A 22,472-nucleotide genomic window follows, 5' to 3' on the forward strand; every position below is an offset into this window, starting at 1 on the left:
TGGGTTCCAGCCCTGCAGTAGGCAATTCAGGCTAACACTCCAATGCAAGTGGACATAAAAGGTCCCATTGCACTATTTGAAGAAGAGTGGAATTCTCCAGGCCAATCTTTCCCCCTGTATCAAAACCACTAAAATCAGATTACCTCATTGTTGATTATGGGATTAAAAACAGATTACCTCATTGCTAACTATGGGATCTTGCTATCTGCAAAACGATCACAGTATTTGCCTACATAACAATAGTCAACTGCACTTCAAAGTATGTAATATCTGTGAAGTGTTTTTTGAGATTTTATTTCTAGTCTTTTTTGATCTCCCGCCAGTATTTCTAACAACAGGCGTTGCTCTCATTATGGCGGGGAATCTGTAGCTATTTGGATTGATGGCACTAAAAAGGTCAGGCCTTAGAAACAAAGCAAGAGCACATGGGGAAGCATACATTCAACCATCAGAATTTTGACCACTCTGCCTACTTGTCCGCATTTGGTGTCAAAAATCAGTGCGGACCAGGCTCTCCATCCCCCCCCCCCCATCCCCCCACCTGCAAAGCGCTGCTCACATCTCCTTCTCAATCGTACTCCTGCTGTGATTGATGGTGCCATATACTGTGGATAGGCATTCTCACAAGATCGGGAATTCTAGCTAGCAGCAGCCCAAATTTGGAGCACCTACCTTGTGCTGCCTCCTACCGCAGCATCATCATCATTGTAATGAGGTCCGAGGCCCAATATCGGGGGCTCTTCGGACCTCACGATTTGTGCGCAGGGCATTAACCCTGTGCCGGGGTTGGGGTGGGGGGGGGCATCCAAATATGAGTGCTCCCGAATTTAATTACCTAAGTGCAGTCACACTAATATTTATAAAGTGGCAGGGTTACCGAACTATTTCGGCTCAACAGCAACAACTTGCATTTATATAGCGCCTTTAACATAGTAAAACGTCCCAAGGCGCTTCACAGGAGCGTAATCAGACAAAGAAATTGACACTGAGCCAAAGAAGGAGACATTAAGGTTAAAGAGGTAGGTTTTAAGGAGTGCCTTAAAGGAGGAGAAGGTGGCGGAGAGGTTTAGGGAGGGAATTCCAGAGCTTAGAGTATAGGCAGCTGAAGGCATGGCTGCCAATGGTGCAGCAAAGGAAGTCGGGGATGCACAAGAGGCCAGAACTGAAGGAGAGCAGAGATCTCGGAGGGTTGAAGTGCTGGAGGAGGTTACAGAGATAGGGAAGGGTGAGGCCATGGAAGGATTTGAATACTAGGATGAGAATTTTTAAATCGAGGCCTTCGGGGATCAGGAGCCAATGTAGGTCAGTGAACACGGGTGATGGGTGAATACGAATTGGTGCAAGTTAGGATACAGGCAGCAGAGTTTTGAATGAGCTCAAGTTTATGGAGGGTATTTGATTGGAGTCGGCCAGGAGAGCAGTGGAATAGTCGAATCTAGAGATAACAAAAGCATGGATGAGGGTTTCAGCAGCAGATAGCTGAAGCAGGGGCAGAGACAGGCGATATTACAGAGGTGGAAGTAGGCTGTCTTGGTGATGGAGAGGATATGGGGATCAGAAGCTCAGCTCAGCGTCAAATAGGATCTTTTAATCAATATTGATTAAATTTGATATTGATCTTTTAATACAGTAACATCTGATTTGCTTTATTCACTGCAACCGAGCATTGTTGCAATAGCTTCAATTTATTGGCAATCAGAACCCCCAGGTCGCTTTCATTTTCCATGCACATTATTTTCTTTCAATTTAAGTAATAGTCTCTTCCTGGATTTTTTGTCCCCATGTGAAGCACTTCGCATTTGTCTACATTACATTGCATTTCATCTGTCACCTGTCTTCTCAATTCTCATATATTCAAATCCTCCCATAGCTTACCCTGTTCAGCTTTGGAGTTTACCATCTTCATTAGCTTTGTATCATCTTCAAATTTAGTCATTGTACTTGTGACTCCTCGCTCCAGATCATTTATGAAGATATTAAACAAAAGGGGTCCCAAAACAGACCCCTGTGGGACCCTACTGGATATATACCCCTAGGCTGATGACAATCCCTGTACCACTACCCTCTGGTTTCTATCGGTCAACCAACTCCATACCCTTTGTAAAATATTTTTACTGATTCCCGCTTTCTTTATTTTCTGTACCAGCCTCTCCAGAGGAACTGTATCAAAGGCCTCATTGAAATCCAAGTACACCACATCCACTGCCTATCCCTCTCAACCTCATGTCACAACCTCAAAGAAAACCAGTAAGTTAGATTGGCAACACTTCCCCTTCATGAACCCATATTTTCTCTATCTTTTATGACTTTATTTCTATCAAGATGCTCCATGATCTTATCTTTAATAAGGGTTTCCATAACTTTGCCCACAATGGACATCAAACTCACTGATCTGTAGTTTCCTGCGTCACTTTCGCTAGCTTTAAAAAAAATAAGAGTAACATCTGCCTCTTTCCAGTCTCCAGGGACCTCTCCAGTATTCAGTGATTTCTGGAAGAATTGTGCCTGCGTTCCTGCAATTTCCTCCCTTATTTCCTTAAGGATCCTCGGCTGCATCATATTCGGCCCCTGAAATTTATTTACCTTCAGGTTGCACAGCTGTTCAGCAAACATGTTGGAAGTAATGTTAATAGTGTCACAACTTACCTCTACAACACCCTCTAGTTTCCTTTCCAGATCAAAAAAGTTACCTGTCTCCTCCTTGGTAAAAACTGAGGCAAAAAACTTATTTAGCACTTTTGCAGCCTATGAGCATCTATTGTTGTGCCCTCACCTAATCCCACTTTCAGTGGTCCCTTGCTTTTCTTTTTCTCTTAATACAACAAAAAAAGCTTTTTATTATTATCCTTCACTTCTCTTGCCGTATTCCATGCAAAATTTCTATTTGCCATTTTGATGTCCTAAACTGGAGATAAACTGGTAATTTGGACCTGGGACCTTCTGGTACGTAAGGCTGAATGATACACTGAGACATGCCTTTGCTCATTAGGCCAGCAAGCAAGCCCTGACAACTCTTGATTTCAGAGCTAATCCTCTTGCCACTATGAACATTTTAGGATTCAATAGCAAGAAGGTCAAGTGCACTATAAAAGCAAATTATTACAGACTTTTGTATGTTATATATGAATACATCAGAATCCTTTGACAATATTTAAGATTGTCCTCCACTTTGCAGGTACCAGGGTAAGGATGGAACAATCTGAAGCTATGAAGGTTGCATGTTCACTTTAAGTAATCTGTTGCCAATTGCACCTATTTTTAAATATGTCATTGTTTATTTAGAGCTCTAATGTGTAATTTATCACGTCAAATGAGATCTTGTTACAATGTGTCATACATAGTATACTTTCTAGGCTTCCTGGGAGAATCCTGGATCATTTGTCCTGCTCTTTGTTTCAGGCAAACCCTTGCTTTCAGATCTTCTCCTAACTCCTCTGTTTCCCTTCTCCATCCTGGGTGCTGTCCATCTTTCTCCTCTGCACTGCAAAGCACTCTGCAATATCTTTTTGTATATGAGCAGTACTATAGAAATGTAAGTTGTAGTTGTTTTTCTTCCATACATGGCAATGGACGAGGGCAGTTGCTAGGTTTCTCTGTAACTTCAGAAGTGAGGAGCCAGCACAGATAATTAGGGATCTTCCCAGATAAATCAGGGAATATCATAGCAATGCTGCCTGCCTAGGTTTTGGATTGTATCTAAAAAATTTCTGAATGTAAATTGGACACCAAAAGTGTTGGGTAGAGTTATGGTGCCTGTGCCCTGGCACCAACTGGGCATCATATTGTCACAGAGGAAGTAACAAAGCTTCTCCTGGACGCTCAACCTACTGTGGTGTGACTGGAGATTGCCTGCTGTAAATTTTAAGTTCATGGGCGTTGCTCATTTTTATGCCATTATAAATGAAAGGCTTGACTATGGATTCTCAAAGTTCATACTTGGGCTTGGCAAAAGGAGGCAATTCCCTAGTAAGACTTCATGCGTAAATACATCTACAGAAACTGAATTTAGCTTCCTTGATTGCTGTCGATAAAGGCAGTGAGTAATTGAGCTATAAAGACCAGGAAGGTACTTAGTTCCATTCCCTGTGTGTGCTGAGTTTAGTGCTATCATCTGAGAAGCAGTTGGGCTCAACAATTGGCTTCAGAGCACCTGGGTTAGGGAAAGTAAAAATTAAGCCAGGGTTACCTTGTCATTCCTGATCACTATCAAATAACACCTGCTGAAAAGTGCATGCCCGTGGACACCAGGTGAGGACATTTCCATGACCAGTGGACACCGCAGGGGCTGGAGTGCATCCTGGACCGAGATAATAAAATTATAATTTGAACACTTATTTTGGGTTTATTGTTTTACTGCACATGAACACATCCTAACCCCCCTTCTTATAAAAGGGGGGCCTAAAACACAAAAAAAAACAGTTGAGGACAGATCTGGATCCAATTGCAATGTCCTCCATGGTTGAAATACTTGATAACACACACTGTATAGGGTCACACATGAAGAATGGTGCTTAGATGAGGTACTGAAGGTCTGGAGATGCCTGTGAAATCATGCCATAGCAAGAGTCAGAGGCCAAGACTTTCCACTTCTGTGCTTGCCAGTCAGAAATTTCACATTCATTAACATCATAGGCTGGCTAGTGCAGAAGTGGAAATAGCCCTGCCAGGAGGAAAGGAGGAGAATATTGGGGAAAAAATATAATTCTCAAAAAGGGGGAGCAGTAGGTTAGAACTATCACAAGTGGAATAGAAAACAAAATCATATACTGATGTTTCCTTAACTAATTGTCCTTTGTGATTATTCTATAGGGTTTTTTTGAGAGGAAGATTGCTGTTATTTGCTGCTCAGTGCTGTCCTCTCTGGTTGCAACCCCATTGAAAATACAAAGGAAAATCCATTTTACCGCGCCTGCTGCGATTTGTTATGTAGTTGCGACCTGTCGTAAGACGTAATATTTCCTGTTGGGCCTCGTGGATTAGGGAGTTTCTGCAGCTGCACAATGTTTAAAAAGTGAGTCTTTCATTTCTCATCGTCAGTTCTATTTTCCTATCATAAATACTCGATTTTGTGATGTTCGGCTTCTTAATGTTTGATGGTTCGAACTTGTCCTTTTAATTTACTGCATTTGGATTTAATGGTTATTTTCCCATCATCTGTGATAAATTTATTATTTTAATTAGTGCAATGGATTTGAAATAAAGTTCAGGATTTCTGGGCTGTCTAGCTTTACGTGTAGAATTTTATCGAGTTATTTCCCCTCTCCCTTTTGGTCAATATTTGCACAACATATGGATGTGTATTTACAGTGTTATAAGATTGCTGAATTCATGAAAAGGTGTTTGACAGTTTTTTGTTCACAGACCACGTACTGAATAACTTAAGATAATTTTAAAAAGGATCCATTTCGAACAGTTTTTTAATGGCTCCTCTTACCTTATGGTTGTGAGTTTATTTTGGGTGCAGCTGAGCCATAGAGACCAGGAAGGTCTTGAGTTCCGTTCCCAGTCTGTGCTGAGTTAGCTGATTCCAGTGATGGGGATGTTATCAAGGAGCACTGAATCCAGTTGTAGATAGGTGGGGGGGAATTGGCCAGGGTTCCTGCTACTGATTGTTGTCTGGTGACCCTGATAGTGTGTGGACAAGATGGGCTTATAATAATAGAGGGAGAAAATAAATTATGAGAGTAAACTAGCAAGAAATATAAAAACTGACAGTAAAAGCTTCTACAAGTCTATAAAAAGGAAGAGGGTAGCTAAAGTAAACATTGGTCCATTAGAGAATGAGACTGGGGAAATAATAATGGAAAACAAGGAAATGGCAGAGGAATTAAACATATTTTGGATCTGTCTTCACAATAGAAGACACTAATAACATACCAATTATAGTAGAAAATCAAGGGGCAAAGGGGAGGGAGGAACTAAAAACTATCACTAGAGAAAAAGTACTAGGTAAACTAATGGGTCTAAAGGCTGACAAGTCCCCTGGACCTGTTGGCTTGCATTCGAGGGTCTTAAAGGAAGTGGCTACAGAGATAGTGGATGCATTGGTTGTAATCTTCCAGAATTCACTAGATTCTGGAAAGGTCCCAGCGGATTGAAAAGCCGCAAATGTAACACCCCTATTCAAGAATGGAGTGAGACAGAAAGCAGGTAACTATAGACCAGTTAGCCTAACATCTGTCATTGGGAAAATGCTAGAATCTATTATCAAGTAGCAGGACCTTTGGAGACTCCTAATACAATCAAGGAGAGTCAGTATGGTTTTATGAAGGGGAAATCATGTCTGACAAATTTATTTGAGGAAGTAAGGGTTTGGGTGGATAAAGGGGAACCAATGGATGCAGTATATTTGGATTTCCAAAGGCATTCGATATGGTGCCACATAAAAGATTACTGCACAAGAGCTCATGGTGTTGGGGGTAATATACTGACATGGATAGAGGATTGGCTAACCAACAGAAAACAGATGCAGGATAAAAGGGTCATTTTCAAAATGGCAATCTTTAACTAGTGGGGTGCCGCAGAGATCAGTGCTGGGGCCTCAACTATTTACAATATATATCAATGACTTGGATGAAGGAACAGAGTGTCTTGTGGCCAAATTTGATGATGATACAAAGATAGGTGGAAAAGCAAGTTGCGATGAGGACACAAAGTGTCTGCAAAGGGATATTGACAGGTTAAGCGAATGGGCAAAAATTTGGCAGATGGAATATAATGTGGGAAAATGTGAAGTCATCCACTTTGGGAGGAAAAATAAAAAAGCAAAATATTATTTGAATGGAGAAATACTACAAAATGCTGCGGTACAGAGGGATCTGGGTGTCCTCGTACATGAAACACAAAAAGTCAACATACAGGTGCAGCAGGTAATCCGGAAGGCAAATGGAATATTGGCCTTTGTTTCTAGGGGGCTGGAGTATAAAAGCAGGGAAGTCGTGCTACAACTGTACATGGTGCTGGTGAGACCACACCTGGAGTACTGCGTACGGTTCTGGTGCCCTTATTTAAGGAAGGACATACTTGCATAGGAGGCAGTTCAGAGAAGGTTCACTAGGTTGATTCCAAGTATGGAAGGGTTGTCTTATGAGGAAAGATTGAACAGGTTGGGTCTATACTCATTGGAGTTTAGAAGAATGAGAGGAGATCTTATTGAAACACACAAGATTCTGAGGAGACTCGATAGGGTAGATGCTGAGAGGATGTAACCCCTCATGGGGGATTCTAAAACTAGAGGGCATAGTCTCAGAATTTAAGACGGAAATTAGGAGGAATTTCTTCTCCCAGAGGGTGGTGAATCTTTGGAATTCTTTACCCCAAAAAGCTGTGGAGGCTGAGTCATTGAATACATTCAAGGCTGAGTTAGACATATTTTTGCTCAGCAAGGGAGTCAAACGATATGGGGAAAGGGCGGGAAAGTGGAGTTGAAGTAAAACTCAGATCAGCCATGATCTTATTAAATGGCGGATCAGACTCGAGGGGCCGAATGGCCTACTCCTGCTCCTATCTCTTATGGGCTTGACTGTGATGTCCTCTCTGGTCAAAGTGCCTGGCTCATGCATGAAGAGCGGCCCCGTGAGTGAGGCCCTGGATGGATGCTGGCGTGGAAACGAACCTCAACAATGTCAGTATCTTCGGAAAGGGAGAGAAAGAACATTTTTTTAAACTGCGTGTATATTGTCTCCAAATTATTGCATATGTTTGGAGCAGGATTGGAGTACGTTTTATAAAACATCTGTAGTGAGAATTATTCACTTTTTTTTATCTTAACAGATTTGATGAGAAGGAAAATGTTTCAAACTGCATCCAGCTGAAAACATCTGTAATTAAAGGCATTAAGAATCAGTTGGTGGATCAGTTTCCAGTAATTGAGCCATGGTTGAACCAAATCATGCCAAAGAAGGACCCTGTAAAAATAGTAAAATGGTACAATTTAGCTTGTTTATATTCTAAATGTAAAGCAAATTTGGTTATTAAGTGCAAACACTATGTAAGATCTTTCTCTCCTTAAGTGTCTTTTCTGCTCAGGAGATTGGTGATCAGTGCACTCCATACTTTGCAGTCACTGCACACATGGATTGTTCTGACCTTTATGTTGCTACTGCCCATTCCATCCCATCTCCCAGTCACACTCTTTATTTGCCTTTTGACCTTTTACAATTTTTCCAGATAGTAACAACCTTTTCTATTGACTCCCAAATAATGCGCCCACAGTGTGTCATTTTCCTAATCATAATTATTTCTGTCTTTCTTGTACTAGTTCATGGACCCTCTCATCATTCTTTTTGTCCCAACTAATTTTCAATATTTACCTGTAGCAGCATAACTCAAAACACTTTCAGCTGCCTTCTTACTTCAGTTTTCGAAGTCCATTTTTCATATCCATATAGTGCTATTGATTACACAAGACTTAAACATTCTACTTATTGGTAGCTGGATTTTCTCATTGCACAGAATCTTCTTCACATTGTTTCTAAATTTGATGGTTTAGATATGGCAGCTAGATATGTATACTGTACTCCAGGTGTGACCTGACCTCTGCACTTCAGCATGCTCTCTGGAGATTTTTAATTCTGCACTTGAGCAGAGCGCTTTAATGTTATGTGATAGTGCCTGAGCAACTTGAAGTGAATTAAGACTAACGATAGACCTGTAACTGCCAGTACTGCCTCTAATCTTAAATGGCTCAACATGTTGTCCAGACACACAATTTGAATGTATAAAATCTATAATTGTACTACGAGGTATAAGTAGGCATATTTCTCTCCCCTACTATTGTACTTCACTGAAATCTGAGTAACAACACAATGCACATAGATTATCATTATTAGGACCTGCTTACTGTTTAGTAGAGTTTATGGCATCATTGAAATCCTCCCCAGAAGGAAAAGGAGGAGAAATAGAAGGGACAATTAAAACGGGTGAACAAAATAATACTGTTATTTGGAATTGTGGAAAACTTTTGTAATACTGTATTGGTTTATTGACATGATCAATCCTTGATATTCATTACTGATCAGTAAGTAGCAGTGCATTATTTGTGACCCTCTGTCTCCAATTCCATCTTAGACCTTATTATGCATTTAATGGAAAGGTACTCAACAATCTGAATTTGCTGATTTAATATCGGGAGTGAAAATCATTGGGCCAGAAATCACTCCCGAAATAACGGAGGAGCTCAAAAGCGCTCTTTTTTTGTGGCAAATTGAAGGACCAAGTTCCCGTGTTTACACATGCGCAGTAAAACGTGGAAATCCGGAACTTGCTCCTAGTGGTTCACCAGCGATATGACAGCTTCGAATTAAAGGGCCATCGCACTCGGAAATCAGAAATCATCGAAAAAGCGCCAACTTGCTTATCTGCCCAGCTGGAAAGTAACTAATTAAGCCACCAAATAGGTACGCTTAAAAATACCAGGTCTAAACTAAGTTTTAACAGCGCAGTAAGTCTTAATGGCTGCCAAACAATTAAAAATTAACTTTTAAAAAATGTGGAGTTTCATATTACTTCTTATTTTAATAGTTTTTGGTCATTAAAAAATGTTTTTAAAAAAGTTTTAAAATATTTTACTTTTCCCTTCTGTCTCTTTAATTATTTCTTTGGCTTTTTATTTTAAAAATTTAAATTTTTGTTGACAATGACATACAGAATACTAACTTTAAATGAATGAAGTCTGCTTGCCTGCTTGAGCAATGCAGGCTGAATCTTGTGGGCGTGACGCCTCTTCCTGACATTTTGTGGGCGTATCTTCTCACACCCTTTTTCAGCTGCACGGCAACTCACGCTGCTCAGAGGCTGGGTTGATAGCCCACCATTTTTTTAAACTTCAAATTCAAGCAATTCGATGCCACAGAGCTTGCAGTAAGTATTTTGTTAATTTAATTCGCAGGAGTTGCGGTGAGCGTTGCCTCGCTGTTCTGCGCGATTTCTGGCCCATTACATTTGACTCCCCAAATGGGTAAAGGCACCATCCGGCATAGTACTATGCTATGTAGATGAGGAAGTTCCCATATTTGACTCCAGATCTGTTTCTCTCCCAGTCAAGGCAGCAGTTGAGATGCTACAGTTGACCTCTGCTTCTGGGCAGGAGAGAGGAAAAATGAGCCACGGTTCCTGCTTTTGATCCTTGTGGCTCCTGCTGGAAAGAGTGCATATGTGGAAGTAGGGTGAGAACAGAATCCTGATGCCCTCTATGGTTAAACAGTTGTCCATACTTACTGTCCAAGCTCAACATGAGTATTTGATGGTAAAGCGGGCTGCTCAAAGTGGAAAATGTTCTGTTCCTCAGCATTAATATCCTTTAACAATGATGAGCACAAAATTTGTGAAGCAGGTATTTTTAAAAGAAATGCCGCTTGGGTTATATGCCATGGGCTGTTGATGTCCATGGATCTGTAGCCAGTGTGAGTCGATACCTGCAGGAGAGGGGGATCCTCCTTGTATTTATCATACTGTTTTTAAAAAAAATTAAAGGCAGTGCTACATGTTGGTTTTCATACCAAGGTGGAAGTGAAGTGGTAAGATCAAGGTTTATGCCTTTTTCCATGTGAAAGAAATACAAATCTGTGTACAGACACTACAGATCTAAATTTTTTTAAAATTCATTCACGGGATGTGGGCGTCGCTGGCAAGGCCAGCATTTATTGTCCATCCCTAATTGCCCTCGAGAAGGTGGTGGTGACCACCTTCTTGAACCGCTGCAATCCGTGTGGTGATGGTTCTCCCACAGTGCTGTTAGGAAGGGAGTTCCAGGATTTTGACCCAGCGACAATGAAGGAACGGCGATATATTTCCAAGTCGGGATGGTGTGTGACTTGGAGGGGAACGTGCAGGTGGTGTTGTTCCCATGTGCCTGCTGCTCTTGTCCTTCTCGGTGGTAGAGGTTGCGGGTTTGGGAGGTGCTGTCGAAGAAGCCTTGGCGAGTTGCTGCAGTGCATCCTGTGGATGGTACTCACTGCAGCCACAGTGCGCCTGTGGTGAAGGGAGTGAGTGTTTAGGGTGGTGAATGGGGTGCCAATCAAGCGGGCTGCTTTATCTTGGATGATGTCGAGCTTCTCGAGTGTTGTTGAAGCTGCATTCATCCAAGCAAGTGGAGAATATTCCATCACACTCCTGACTTGTGCCTTGTAGATGGTGGAAAGGCTTTGTGGAGTCAGGAGATGAGTCACTCGCCGCAGAATACCCAGCCTCTGACCTGCTCTTGTAGCCACAGTATTTATATAGCTCGTCCAGTTAAGTTTCTGGTCAATGGTGACCTCCAGGATGTTGATGGTGGGGGATTCGGCGATGGTAATGCCATTGAATGTCAAGGGGAGGTGGTTAGACTCTCTCTTGTTGGAGATGGTCATTGCCTGGCACTTATCTGGCGCGAATGTTACTTGCCACTTATGAGCCCAAGCCTGGATGTTGTCCAGGTCTTGCTGCATGCGGGCTCGGACTGCTTCGTTATTTGAGGGGTTGCGAATGGAACTGATCACTGTGCAATCATCAGCGAACATCCCCATTTCTGACCTTATGATGGAGGGAAGGTCATTGATGAAGCAGCTGAAGATGGTTGGGCCTAGGACACTGCCCTGAGGAACTCCTGCAGCAATGTCCTGGGACTGAGGTGATTGGCCTCCAACAACCACTACCATCTTCCTTTGTGCTAGGTATGACTCCAGCCACTGGAGAGTTTTCCCCCTGATTCCCATTGACTTCAATTTTACTAGGGCTCCTTGGTGCCACACTCTATGTCAAATGCTGCCTTGATGTCAAGGGCAGTCACTCTCACCTCACCTCTGGAATTCAGCTCTTTTGTCCATATTTGGACCAATGCTGTAATGAGGTCTGGAGCCAAGTGGTCCTGGCGGAACTCAAACTGAGCATCGGTGAGCAAGTTATTGGTGAGTAAGTGCCGCTTGATAGCACTGTCGACGACACCTTCCATTACTTTGCTGATGATTGAGAGTAGACTGATGGGGCGGTAATTGGCCGGATTGGATTTGTCCTGCTTTTTGTGGACAGGACATACCTGGGCAATTTTCCACATTGTTGGGTAGATGCCAGTGTTGTAGCTGTACTGGAACACAAATTACACAAGTCCTCATATTACATGCTGCCAAAGCTTCTCAGAATTGTCAACTTGGTTCATTTGGTAGCACTTTAATCTGGGTCAGAAGATTGTAGGGTCGAGCTCCTTACCAGAAGTTCTAACTCATAATCTAGGCTGATGTTCTGGTGTAGCAATGGTGGAATGCTGAATTGTCGAAGGTGTGGTCCTTTGGGTGAGATTTTAGTCCAATGTCACATGTCCCTGTTCCAGTGGTCCAAGTGACGTCATTGATCCCATTACAGTATTCACGGAAGACCAGAGAGCTGTCCCCGTGTCCTGACCAACATTCTTCCTTTAACCAGCAAAAAACAGATTAACTGGTTGTTCATCTCATTGCTGTGTGTGGCATGTTGCTGATGTAGAATGGCTGCCTACATGAGAACAGTCTCCACTTCAAAAAGTAATGAATTATATGTGAAATGCTTTGAAATGTTCTAACATAATAAGGGACTATGCAAATGCAAGTATTACAGATAAACACTTGAACAAATGAATTTCTGCATATACTAAGTACCATAATTTAATGAATATATAAAATGTCATTTTTATTTTTTCTGAAGAAAAAATACTGATTATTTTGCACATTGCAGAACTATGTAAATAACTTGGGCATCATTTGTGTTTTTTAATAGAATTATTATTTTCACAACTTGAGCCTGATATTCCATTTTCCTTCTTTTCTCTGTAGCCATGAACATATAGAGATCCTGACTGTTAATGGAGAATTGCTGTTCTTCAGACAGAGGGAGGGACCTTTCTACCCCACCTTACGATTACTTCACAAATGTAGGTCGACTATCTTTAAGTCTATTTGGAGGACTAATAAACACTAATATGAACCTTATGGAATTTATGCTATTTTTCCCCATTTGTGTTATAATTTATTAAGAAAACTTGCATCCGGAGGGGTCTGATTATTATGAAAGAATGGACGTTCCATTATTTTCTGCATGATTTTATATTTTTACATACTTTGACTAAAGAAATTCAATCCTTGCAGAAGAGACTGACTGATGCAGTGAGTTCGTATGCTATTGTTCATTTTTAGGACCTGGATTTGGGAGTCAGGTCATCACTCTGACTTCTGTGTGCACTAAAGACAGGTGGTGTGAGACAGTCTTTTGGAGACAGTCTTAAGCTGATTAAGCTTCACACTGGGTGCAGCATAACTACACAGACTGCTGCAAAGTTAAGTGTAAAAATGTCTACATAGTCCAATATACTCCTGCTGGTTCTCCTGATACAATTTAACTGCACAGTAAAATAAGCTCTACTCGTGCATGCTTACACATGTGCACAGAGCTCCTTTTTTGCTCAGCAGACTAAGGCACATTCAGGAGTGTGATGAAGTCTGCCAACTGTGCATCACACTCGACATGTTTTGGTCTCCAATCAGTACCTTAATGTACACTATTTTTTGTGGATCATTGAATTTTTTTTCCATGGTCATCTTTATTCCTGGTTATGTTTGAAATCAAACATAGATGTTCCAGAAATGTTGGTACGTCTTGCAATTTTCAAAATTTATTAAGGCAGTGATTTATCAGGACCTCAGATCTGAAAGTGACTCACTAGTTATTAACGTTCATTGAAGAGTGGGAAACAAGGAAGTTGTAGCACTAATATTTATTCAAAGAAAAGGGGAAATTAAAATTATTTTCCTCTAGAACACTGATCGGCTGTCTCACATTACAAGATCCTGGTGAACTGATTCCTGCTGCTGACTAAAATATATCGCGAATTAAAAGTCAATGTGGGAAAAATTGTTTTTTTTAATTAACACTCATTTAATCACTAAAGATGAGCCTGGACCCAAAAATGCACAGGATGCATTTGGGCTGCCTACTTCCTTCCCAGTAGACACAATAAAAGGAACCTCCCGCAAGGGAGCTGATATAAAATTTAAGAACTGATTTCACTCCTTTTAGGGTTTAGGCTGCCTCCCTGGCCTGGACCCCTGACTCCCCACTGCTCCCTCTCTTTACCCCTCACCTTCCACAAAAACTGGTCATGCCCACGTGCCCCCTTCTGGAGGCCTGTGTATCTCATCTCACTGGGCATTCCAGCTTCCAGGCATAAGGTTGGTCCCATATAGGATGGGGAAGCAGCAACCCCCATTATAGGGGGCATATACAAGGACAAACAGGAAATCCCAGTTTGGGTCAAGATCTGGCATATCCAGGTCTTGGCATTTTTCCAAGCCATTCTGCCACAGTCATGGAGGAGCCTGGTGTAATGGCCCAGTAAATTTGGCTTCTCTGTATGTAAATGGAAATCATACATTCTGATGAAAAACCCAATTAGTTTGGATGGAGAAAGCATTTTGGTCCTTTTTAACCTATCCTTCTAGAATATTAACCCTATCGTCTTTTACACGTTTTCACATCATTTGAACAAGCAGAAAAGATCTCAGTTTTGCATCTCATCTAAAGGATGGCACCTTACACAATGCAGCACAACTCTCAATACTGCACTAGAGGGTCAGCCTAGGTTAAATGCTCAAGTCCTGAGTTGTGCTTTGAACGCACAACCTTCTGACACAAGTTAGAGTGCTACCAACTGAGCCAAGTTAAATAAACTTTTCATTAACTGTCAGATTGTGGCTCCCTCAATGGCCTAGTGCATAAATGGCAGTACTAAGCCAATGGTTCTCAAACATTTTTGGCCAGGTCCCAGTACTAGTCTCTCTCACTCCTCCAGCCGTAATGGTACCATTCGATATGTCTGACAAACAGGTGGTCATCTAAGAAATCACAGTGAAAAATAGAATTAGATCAGCAATCAACCTCACTATATTGTACATTTTCAAGGTTCCTGCTCCTGATTGTTATCCAGTGACCCATGGTAAAGCATACATATGAATGTTGGATGTGCGCAGGATAAGGCCGAGCTGTGATGCCACCTCTACCCACCATGGTTAGATAGTCCACTGTCTAAACGCGTGAAAAATGCTCGGTTGGGCAAGGTCCCAGCAAAGAGTCAAAAACTTCGGGATAGGAGGGGAGATAATTGAAAAGGGACATTTTAAATTGAGTACAGGGGAAGTTTTTTTTTAACCAAGTTCTTTCGGAATGAAATTGAGGTAAAGCCGTAGCCTGGATTATCCTTTAACTATAATTTATGCACAAACATGACTTGAGTTGTGTATTTTGTGACTAATATTAATTGGGCTGTAATGAAAATGTTTGACTTGAAGAATTTAGTGTAAGTATAATTTCATTGATGATCTCCAATTCCTCATTACAGATCCCGTTATCTTGCCACATCAGCAGGTCGATAAAGGGGCCATCAAGTTTGTGCTCAGTGGGGCCAATATCATGTGTCCTGGTCTAACTTCTCCTGGAGCTAAGCTTCACCCAGCTGACACTGACACTATAGTTGTATCCTTGATGTGACTCATCTATTTACCTGAAACCAAGTACAGATTCTATTTGTTAAAATAAAAAATATTTATTAATATCAAGGCTGATTAAGGGAAAATGAGTTAAATTGTTTTACTGTACCATCTTCTACATAGCAATCTGCAATTTAATCTGTTTAGATATCAGTCCTTCAAGAAGTGATAATTAGGGTAATACTTCAGATCAAGTACTTAACATGGGATATGATGTATGTTTCACGTGGTTGGCAAACGATTGAACCAGATCATTAGTCACATTTACAGGTTTCTATTTTGTTTCTTTCTAATTCCCCCCCCCCCCCCAACTCTCCTGAATCCATTGACTTACAGGTCCAGGGACACTGGCAACCCTCCAATACTTCACCTAAGTGATCATTATTCGTGTGTCAACTTTGATAGTGAGTGCTGACCAGCTATCCAATCCTGGTGGTCAAGACAGAGGAGCCAGTTTCTGTCCTCACCTGATGTAGATTCGTGCATTTTTCAGCAGATTCACATGATAGCAATCAGAAGCGTGAAACCTGGATGGCTTTTCTCTGCCTATCCCAGAGGCACTGAAGCCAGTTGTAGTGATGTAACTGCTGCCTTGACTGAGATGAAATAAGCTTTATCAATTCATCAAAAAATTACAAATTAAGCAAAGCAACATTGATATAGAACTGGTTTTAGTTTCACAATCCAGGAAATTATAAACAAAACGACATCTTTTTAATCCTAAATGTGCAAATTTTACTTCACTACTGAAAAGAACAAACTAAGATAATTGTGTGAAATATTGTTTAATCCACAAAAAAATCTATATTACATTATCTCTGCATGCATTTCTTGTTAACTTTATCCATTATAAATCCAGTGCCACCGCTGATGGAGGGGTGTAATTAGAGGGCCCATACTTGATTCTGTCTTCACCACTGATCCTTGCTGTTGTATGGCTGCATTTTCTCTTACTTTTTTCCTTTCCTGTCCTACCTGGACAAGTCACAAGCTCCCCATAGTTTGAGAACTAATCTATTGGGAGAGTTCTTGTACAGCATTTAATTCCTGAGTGAATTTAAAATTAGGTAATTGGGGATGCCCTTATTAGTACTCGAGTAAAAAAAAATGAACAACAGATTTCGTACATTTTTATTTGAAACATTTTATTTTTCTATTTGAGAAAATAGTACAAAAAAGTACTTTTGCTTACTCTTTTGCTGCCTGAATGTTTTCTTAACTGAATATTCTTAAGGCTATTATGGCAGAAGGCAAACAACATGCCCTGTCTGTTGGAGTCATGAAGATGCCAGCAGATAAAATGTAAATATATCTTAATTTTCTTCGGTGTTTTATTGGTTTAAGGAGAACTATGTTGTGCAGTTGCTTACACACTGACTTTTCACCCCTGGGATCCAGCTGAAGCTGATGGGAAGAAAGTAAAATGAGTTTGAAAGTGTCATTCCTGTTCCTAGTAGGTCTGGGCCCATAAAACAAAAATGCCCGTAATTTGGCGCACATTAAATATCTCACTCAGATGGTGTAGGATATCAACCTGGTGCACAGTGAAAGGTGCTCTGCTGAGATTAGAATTGAGACATAGGCAGAGAAGAGGAAGCTGTTCTCTGCATTTACACCTGAGCCCACAGTGCTTAATGCAGTTGCTCTGAACTTGAAAACATAACAAACAACAACTTGCATTTACATAGCGCCTTTAATGTAGTAAAATGCCCCAAGGCACTTCACAGGAGTATAATCAAACAAAATTTGACACCGAGCCATGTGCGATATTAAGACAGGTGACCAACAACTTGGTCAAAGAGGTAGGTTTTAAGGACAGTCTTAAAGGAGGAGAGAGAGGTAGTGAGGCAGAGAGGTTTAGGGAGGGAATTCCAAAGCTAAGGGCCTAGGCAGCTGAAGGCTCGTCTGCCAATGGTGGAGCGATTAAAATTGGGGTTGCGCAAGAGGCCAGAATTGGAGGAGCACAGAGATCTCAGAGGGTTGTAGGTTAGAGGAGGTCACAGAGATAGGGAGGGGCGAGGCCATGGAGGTTCTTGAAAACATGGATGAAAATTTTAAAATTGAGGCTTTGCCGGATTCGGAGCCAATGTAGGTCAGCGAGCATAGGGGTGATGGGTGAACGGGACTTGGTGCAAGTTAGGATATGGGCAACAGAGTTTTGGATGAGCTCGTGTTTATGGAGGATGGAAGATGGCAGGCTGGCCAGGAGAGGTTTGGAATAGTCAAGTTTAGATGTAACAAAGGCATGGAAGAGGATTTCAGCAGCAGATGAACTGAGGCAGGAATGGAGACGGGTGATGTTACGGAGGTGGAAGTTGGTGATCTTGGTGATGGAGCAGATATGTGGTTGGAAGCTCATCTTAGGGTTAAATAGGACTCCCAAGGTTGCGAATGGCCTGGTTCAGCCTCAACAGTGGCCAGGGAGAGGGATGGAGTCGGTGGCTAGGGAACGGAGTTTGTGGCGGGGACTGAAGACAATGGCTTCGGTCTTCTCAATATTTAGTTGGAGGAAATATCTGCTCATCCAGTGCTGGATGTCGGACAAACAGTGTGACAAATCACACACAGTGGAGGGGTCGAGAGGTGGTGGTGAGGAAGAGCTGCATGTCGCCAGTGTACATGTGGAACCTGACGTGTTTTCGGATGCTGTTGCCGAGGTGCAGCATGTCGATGAGAAATATGAGGGGGACAAGGATAGATCCTTGGGGGACTCCAGGGATAACAATGTGGGAGCTGGAAGAGAAGCTATTGCAGGTGATTCTTTGGCTACAACTGGATAGATAAGAATGGAACCAGGTGAGGGCAGCCCCACCCAGCTGCATGACGGAGGAGAGGCGTTTGAGGAGGATGGTGTAGTCAACCATGTCAAAAGCTGCAGACAGGTTGAGAAGAATGAGGAGGGATAGTTTACCATGGTCACGGTCGTTTAGAATGTCATTTGTGACTTTATACTTTGATAATATGTTAGCACAAAGTTGCATTCATAAATTTGTCAGTCCAGCTGTGATCTTTCAAGGAGGAAGGCCCATACAGATCTTCAGTGGTGACCGCTCACTTCCTATCAGATCCAAAATGGCAGATCTGACCCAAATGCTGGAGGAACCCTGGGTCTTCGTGCCTCCACAAACTTGAGCATTACTTTTTGTTTAAGGTTGCCTCCAACAGCAAATAGGATAATTGAGAGGCATCAGTTGAAACTGGATTCAATTTTGGAAGTCGGAGATGAATGACCAGTGTGATGACCCACACTTCCACATTTTTGTTTTCCTTTTTAAAAAAAATCCTTACTTTGTTAACTTCTGAAAATCAATAAAGTAAAGAAAATTGTCACGATTCTGTACTCGATGATTACACTTCAGCCATCAAGAATGGCTGTTGATTGAAAGCAAGTGCTGAACTGACATGGCATTAGGCTCAGGTTTTTTTTCTAGATGTCAGTCGACAGCTGATTTATTATAATTTTTTGGTACTGGTTTACAAAGCTTACCATCAACACGGAGAAAAAAATTGCAATGAACCCAGTTGTTCCTGTGGCGACACGTTCCCCGATGGGTCCCAGCAGTTATGTTGACCTAGCTTAATGCCCTCAAAGACCATCGGCTGATCTGTCGGTAGTTATGGGACAGAACTGATTAAAAGTGTTTTTTTGCTTGCCTAAGTCACCACTTCAAATGTAATTCTTTGTAACATTTTGAGACATTGTGATGTAATAAGGTGCTTATATAAATACAGGAATTATTATACACTTTGATATCCTATGGGATTACTTATGGAGGAAAACATTGGTTTTGAGAATTTTGGTGGACTTAACCTTCTGGTTGATTTAGGAAGGCTGGTAAGCACGTAACTGGAAAAAAAAGTTACTGAAGCTGCTTTTAGATATCAATCATGGCAATATAATTGTTAATCCCACTGGTTGGTTGTATTTGAAAGCGACAACAGCTCAAAATGACACTTTTTTTTAAAAATAGATTGAAGAAATAAATTTTGTTCATATAAAAATTGTCATCCCTTTTGATTGATTCTTGTATGTTTTTTTTCTACAGTGAACAAGTTAACAAAGGTATTGGAGTTGAGAACATGCATTATTTAAATGATGGTCTCTGGCACATGAAGACATATAAATAACACGAAATGCCAGCAATGCAAGATATCTGCTGTAAGGGGAAATGGACAGACCAGCCACAAAACACGTCAACATTTGCAATATTGGATTTTAAGAATTGTATTTTTTTTTCTGTTTTGCTTTGCAAAAACCCAACATTTCAGGAAAAAAAAAATCAATTCTGTTCATCTGCTGTCCTGGGGTTGTCTCTCCCTGTTTAAACCTGTCCAAATTACAAACAGACTAGTAACTACATCAAGGAATGCAGTAAAAAAACTACTAGTGTCATGCTCAATTTGGCAACTATTTGATTTCTGTCATTAAATCAAATAGTATCACAATGCAGATGTCTTTAGCTTGTAAAGTGGGTTTGTACAAATATGGTTGCATTGTTGAAATTTCTGAATATGTTCATTAAATTAATACCCGAGATTTTACAATGCTTTATTTTTTATACAAGAAGTTTGCAGATCATCACGTTTTTGTAATTTCACCATTAGACAGTACTATTATGTTTTTACGCTTTACCTGGGTAGTTCTCTTGTGCTGTACTGTAAGTGAATCCTCACTCCTGACAAACTGGTGTGTCACTTTACCCATATGATATTTGATAATGTAGCATTGCCTATGGGTTGAACAGAAACCCTTATTGCCATTTTAGCTTACTGGCTATGATGAGTCCTCCGGTCATAATCTAGACTTTGGAAAGTGGAAGAATAAACATGATCAGGCTGTGGTTTAGGCTATGGAACAGATTTATTAAAGTATTAGATAGACCAAAGCAATAGATGAAACAGCAGCTTGCACTATTTTTACTGAACACTTAACTCACACTGCCTGCTTGGATACAAAAAAAACAAAAGGTGAAGCAGTTTGTTATTGATAATATTGAGTCTGGACTACATATCCAACAACATATCCGCTCCGTCACCAAGACCGCCTACTTCCATCTCCGTAACATTGCCCGTTTCAGCCCCTGCCTCAGCTCATCTGCGACTGAAACCCTCATCCATGCCTTTGTTACTTCCAGACTGGACTGTTCCAATGGTCTCCTGGCCAGCCTCCCATCTTCCACCCTCCGTAAACTTGAGCTTATCCAAAACTCTGCTGCCCATATCCTAACTTGCACCAAGTCCTGTTCACCCTTCATCCCTGTTCTCGCTGACCTATGTTGGCTCGATTTTAAAATTCTCACCCTTGTTTTTAAATCCCACTATAGCCTCGTCCCTCTCTATCTGTGTAACCTCCTCCAGCCCTACAACCCTCTGCGCTCCTCCAATTCTTGCCTCTTGCGCATCCCCGATTTTACTCTCTCCACCATTGGCGGCCGTGCCTTCAACTGGCCAGACCCTAAGCTCTGGAATTCTCTCCCTAAACCTGTCCGTCTCTCCTCCTTTAAGACGCTCCTTAAAACTTACCTCTTTGACCAAGCTTTTGGTCATCTGTCCTAATACCTCCTCATGTGGCTCGATGTGAAATTTTGTTTGATAATGCTTCTGTAAGTGTTGGGACGTTTTACTATGTTAAAGGCGCTATATAAATGCAAGTTGTTGTTGGACTTTCAGTCCTGGCTGACCTCAGCTTATTTGCCAGCTAATTCTGTTTTACTTTCAGACCTGATTTACATTCCATTTTCTTACCTCCTCTTATGCACACATTCTTTGTTTCTGCAATGTCCTTTAATGCTTCTTTCCATTGTGTGATGTAAAAATCATCTCAGTCATCTAGCAATCTCTCGTTTTTCCATCAATGCTTCCTCCCTTCCCCTTGGTTCTGATTCTCATCTTTCATTTTTTTCAGCGCTGATGAAGGGTTATGTGCCTGAAACATTGAAGTTACCTGTTCTCTCCACTGACCTGTGTGCTTCTAGCATTTTCTATTTTTGTTTCATTAAATCTGGATTGTTCCCCATAATCTGGAAACGCTATAATCTGGATATCATTAATGGTCCACAGAGCTCTCCGTGAGTTGAGACAAGAGAGAACTGGTAAACTGGGAGTATGCTGTTAAAAAATTTAAAATTTGGTTACAGGAGAACCCAAGGTATCTCGCATAGTTGAATCAGGTTAATGTGATGATTTCCTGAACCTCTTCCTTCTAGGTGCACTGAATTTGACAGATTTTGGAATGAAGTCAGCAGTCTTTAAGAGATTTGGATGTGTTTTGCAATCAAAACATGTTTGCATGGGAATAATATCTTCGATTTCATACACCAGATCATAATGTATATCCTCTAGCCCATGGATAGCAAGCCATCAGTTACCAAATTTGAAGTGACCAGTCATATCTCATAGACATTAAAATAATGGAAATTTTCCAGTGGTTTGAATTGTAGCAGATCCCCTATTCATCCCACACATTATTTGGAAGTCATGATGTGGAGATGCCGGTGATGGACTGGGGTTGACAATTGTAAACAATTTTACAACACCAAGTTATAGTCCAGCAATTTTATTTTAAATTCACAAGCTTTCGGAGATTTTCTCCTTCCTCAGGCAAATGTTTCAAGATGCGTAGGCTTCAAGGAGATGCGTAGGCTTCAAGGAGATCTTGAAACATTTGCCTGAGGAAGGAGAAAATCTCCGAAAGCTTGTGAATTTAAAATAAAATTGCTGGACTATAACTTGGTGTTGTAAAATTGTTTACAATTATTTGGAAGGTGAGGCTTCTGTTAAGACATTTTCCTCTGTCCTTATTCTTGGACTGCCCTAAAGAGTACAAGTCAGAGGAAGTTATGCTCAAACTGTATCGTGCTCTAGTCAGATCACACCTTGACTACAGCATCCAGTTCTAGTTATCAAAACACAAGGGCGACACTCAAGCCCTGGGACCACTTCAGAGAAGATGCAAGTGGCTGACCTCTAATATTAGAAGGCAGA

The 22,472-nt window shown here is 41.2% G+C and overlaps 1 protein-coding gene across 1 annotated transcript; it reads left to right on the forward strand.

Moving 5' to 3' along the window:
• Positions 1-4,903: 4,903 nt before the first annotated feature.
• Positions 4,904-20,033, forward strand: mcts1 (MCTS1 re-initiation and release factor). Its single transcript, XM_067997099.1, has 6 exons — positions 4,904-5,011; positions 7,774-7,926; positions 12,783-12,880; positions 15,341-15,474; positions 16,723-16,790; positions 19,535-20,033. Exons 1-6 carry the CDS (start codon positions 5,001-5,003, stop codon positions 19,614-19,616), a joined length of 546 nt encoding a protein of 181 aa, XP_067853200.1. The 5' UTR covers positions 4,904-5,000; the 3' UTR covers positions 19,617-20,033.
• Positions 20,034-22,472: the final 2,439 nt, after the last annotated feature.

The sequence above is a fragment of the Heptranchias perlo genome, chromosome 15, assembly GCF_035084215.1.
Source record: "Heptranchias perlo isolate sHepPer1 chromosome 15, sHepPer1.hap1, whole genome shotgun sequence".
In the NCBI taxonomy this organism is placed as follows: Eukaryota; Metazoa; Chordata; class Chondrichthyes; order Hexanchiformes; family Hexanchidae; genus Heptranchias; species Heptranchias perlo.

Coding starts and splice junctions, on each gene's coding strand:
- mcts1 (XM_067997099.1), top strand. Junction 15,475..16,722: donor CTGACACTGACACTATAGTT/GTATCCTTGATG, acceptor AATATTCTTAAG/GCTATTATGGCAGAAGGCAA. Junction 16,791..19,534: donor AAGATGCCAGCAGATAAAAT/GTAAATATATCT, acceptor TTTTTTCTACAG/TGAACAAGTTAACAAAGGTA.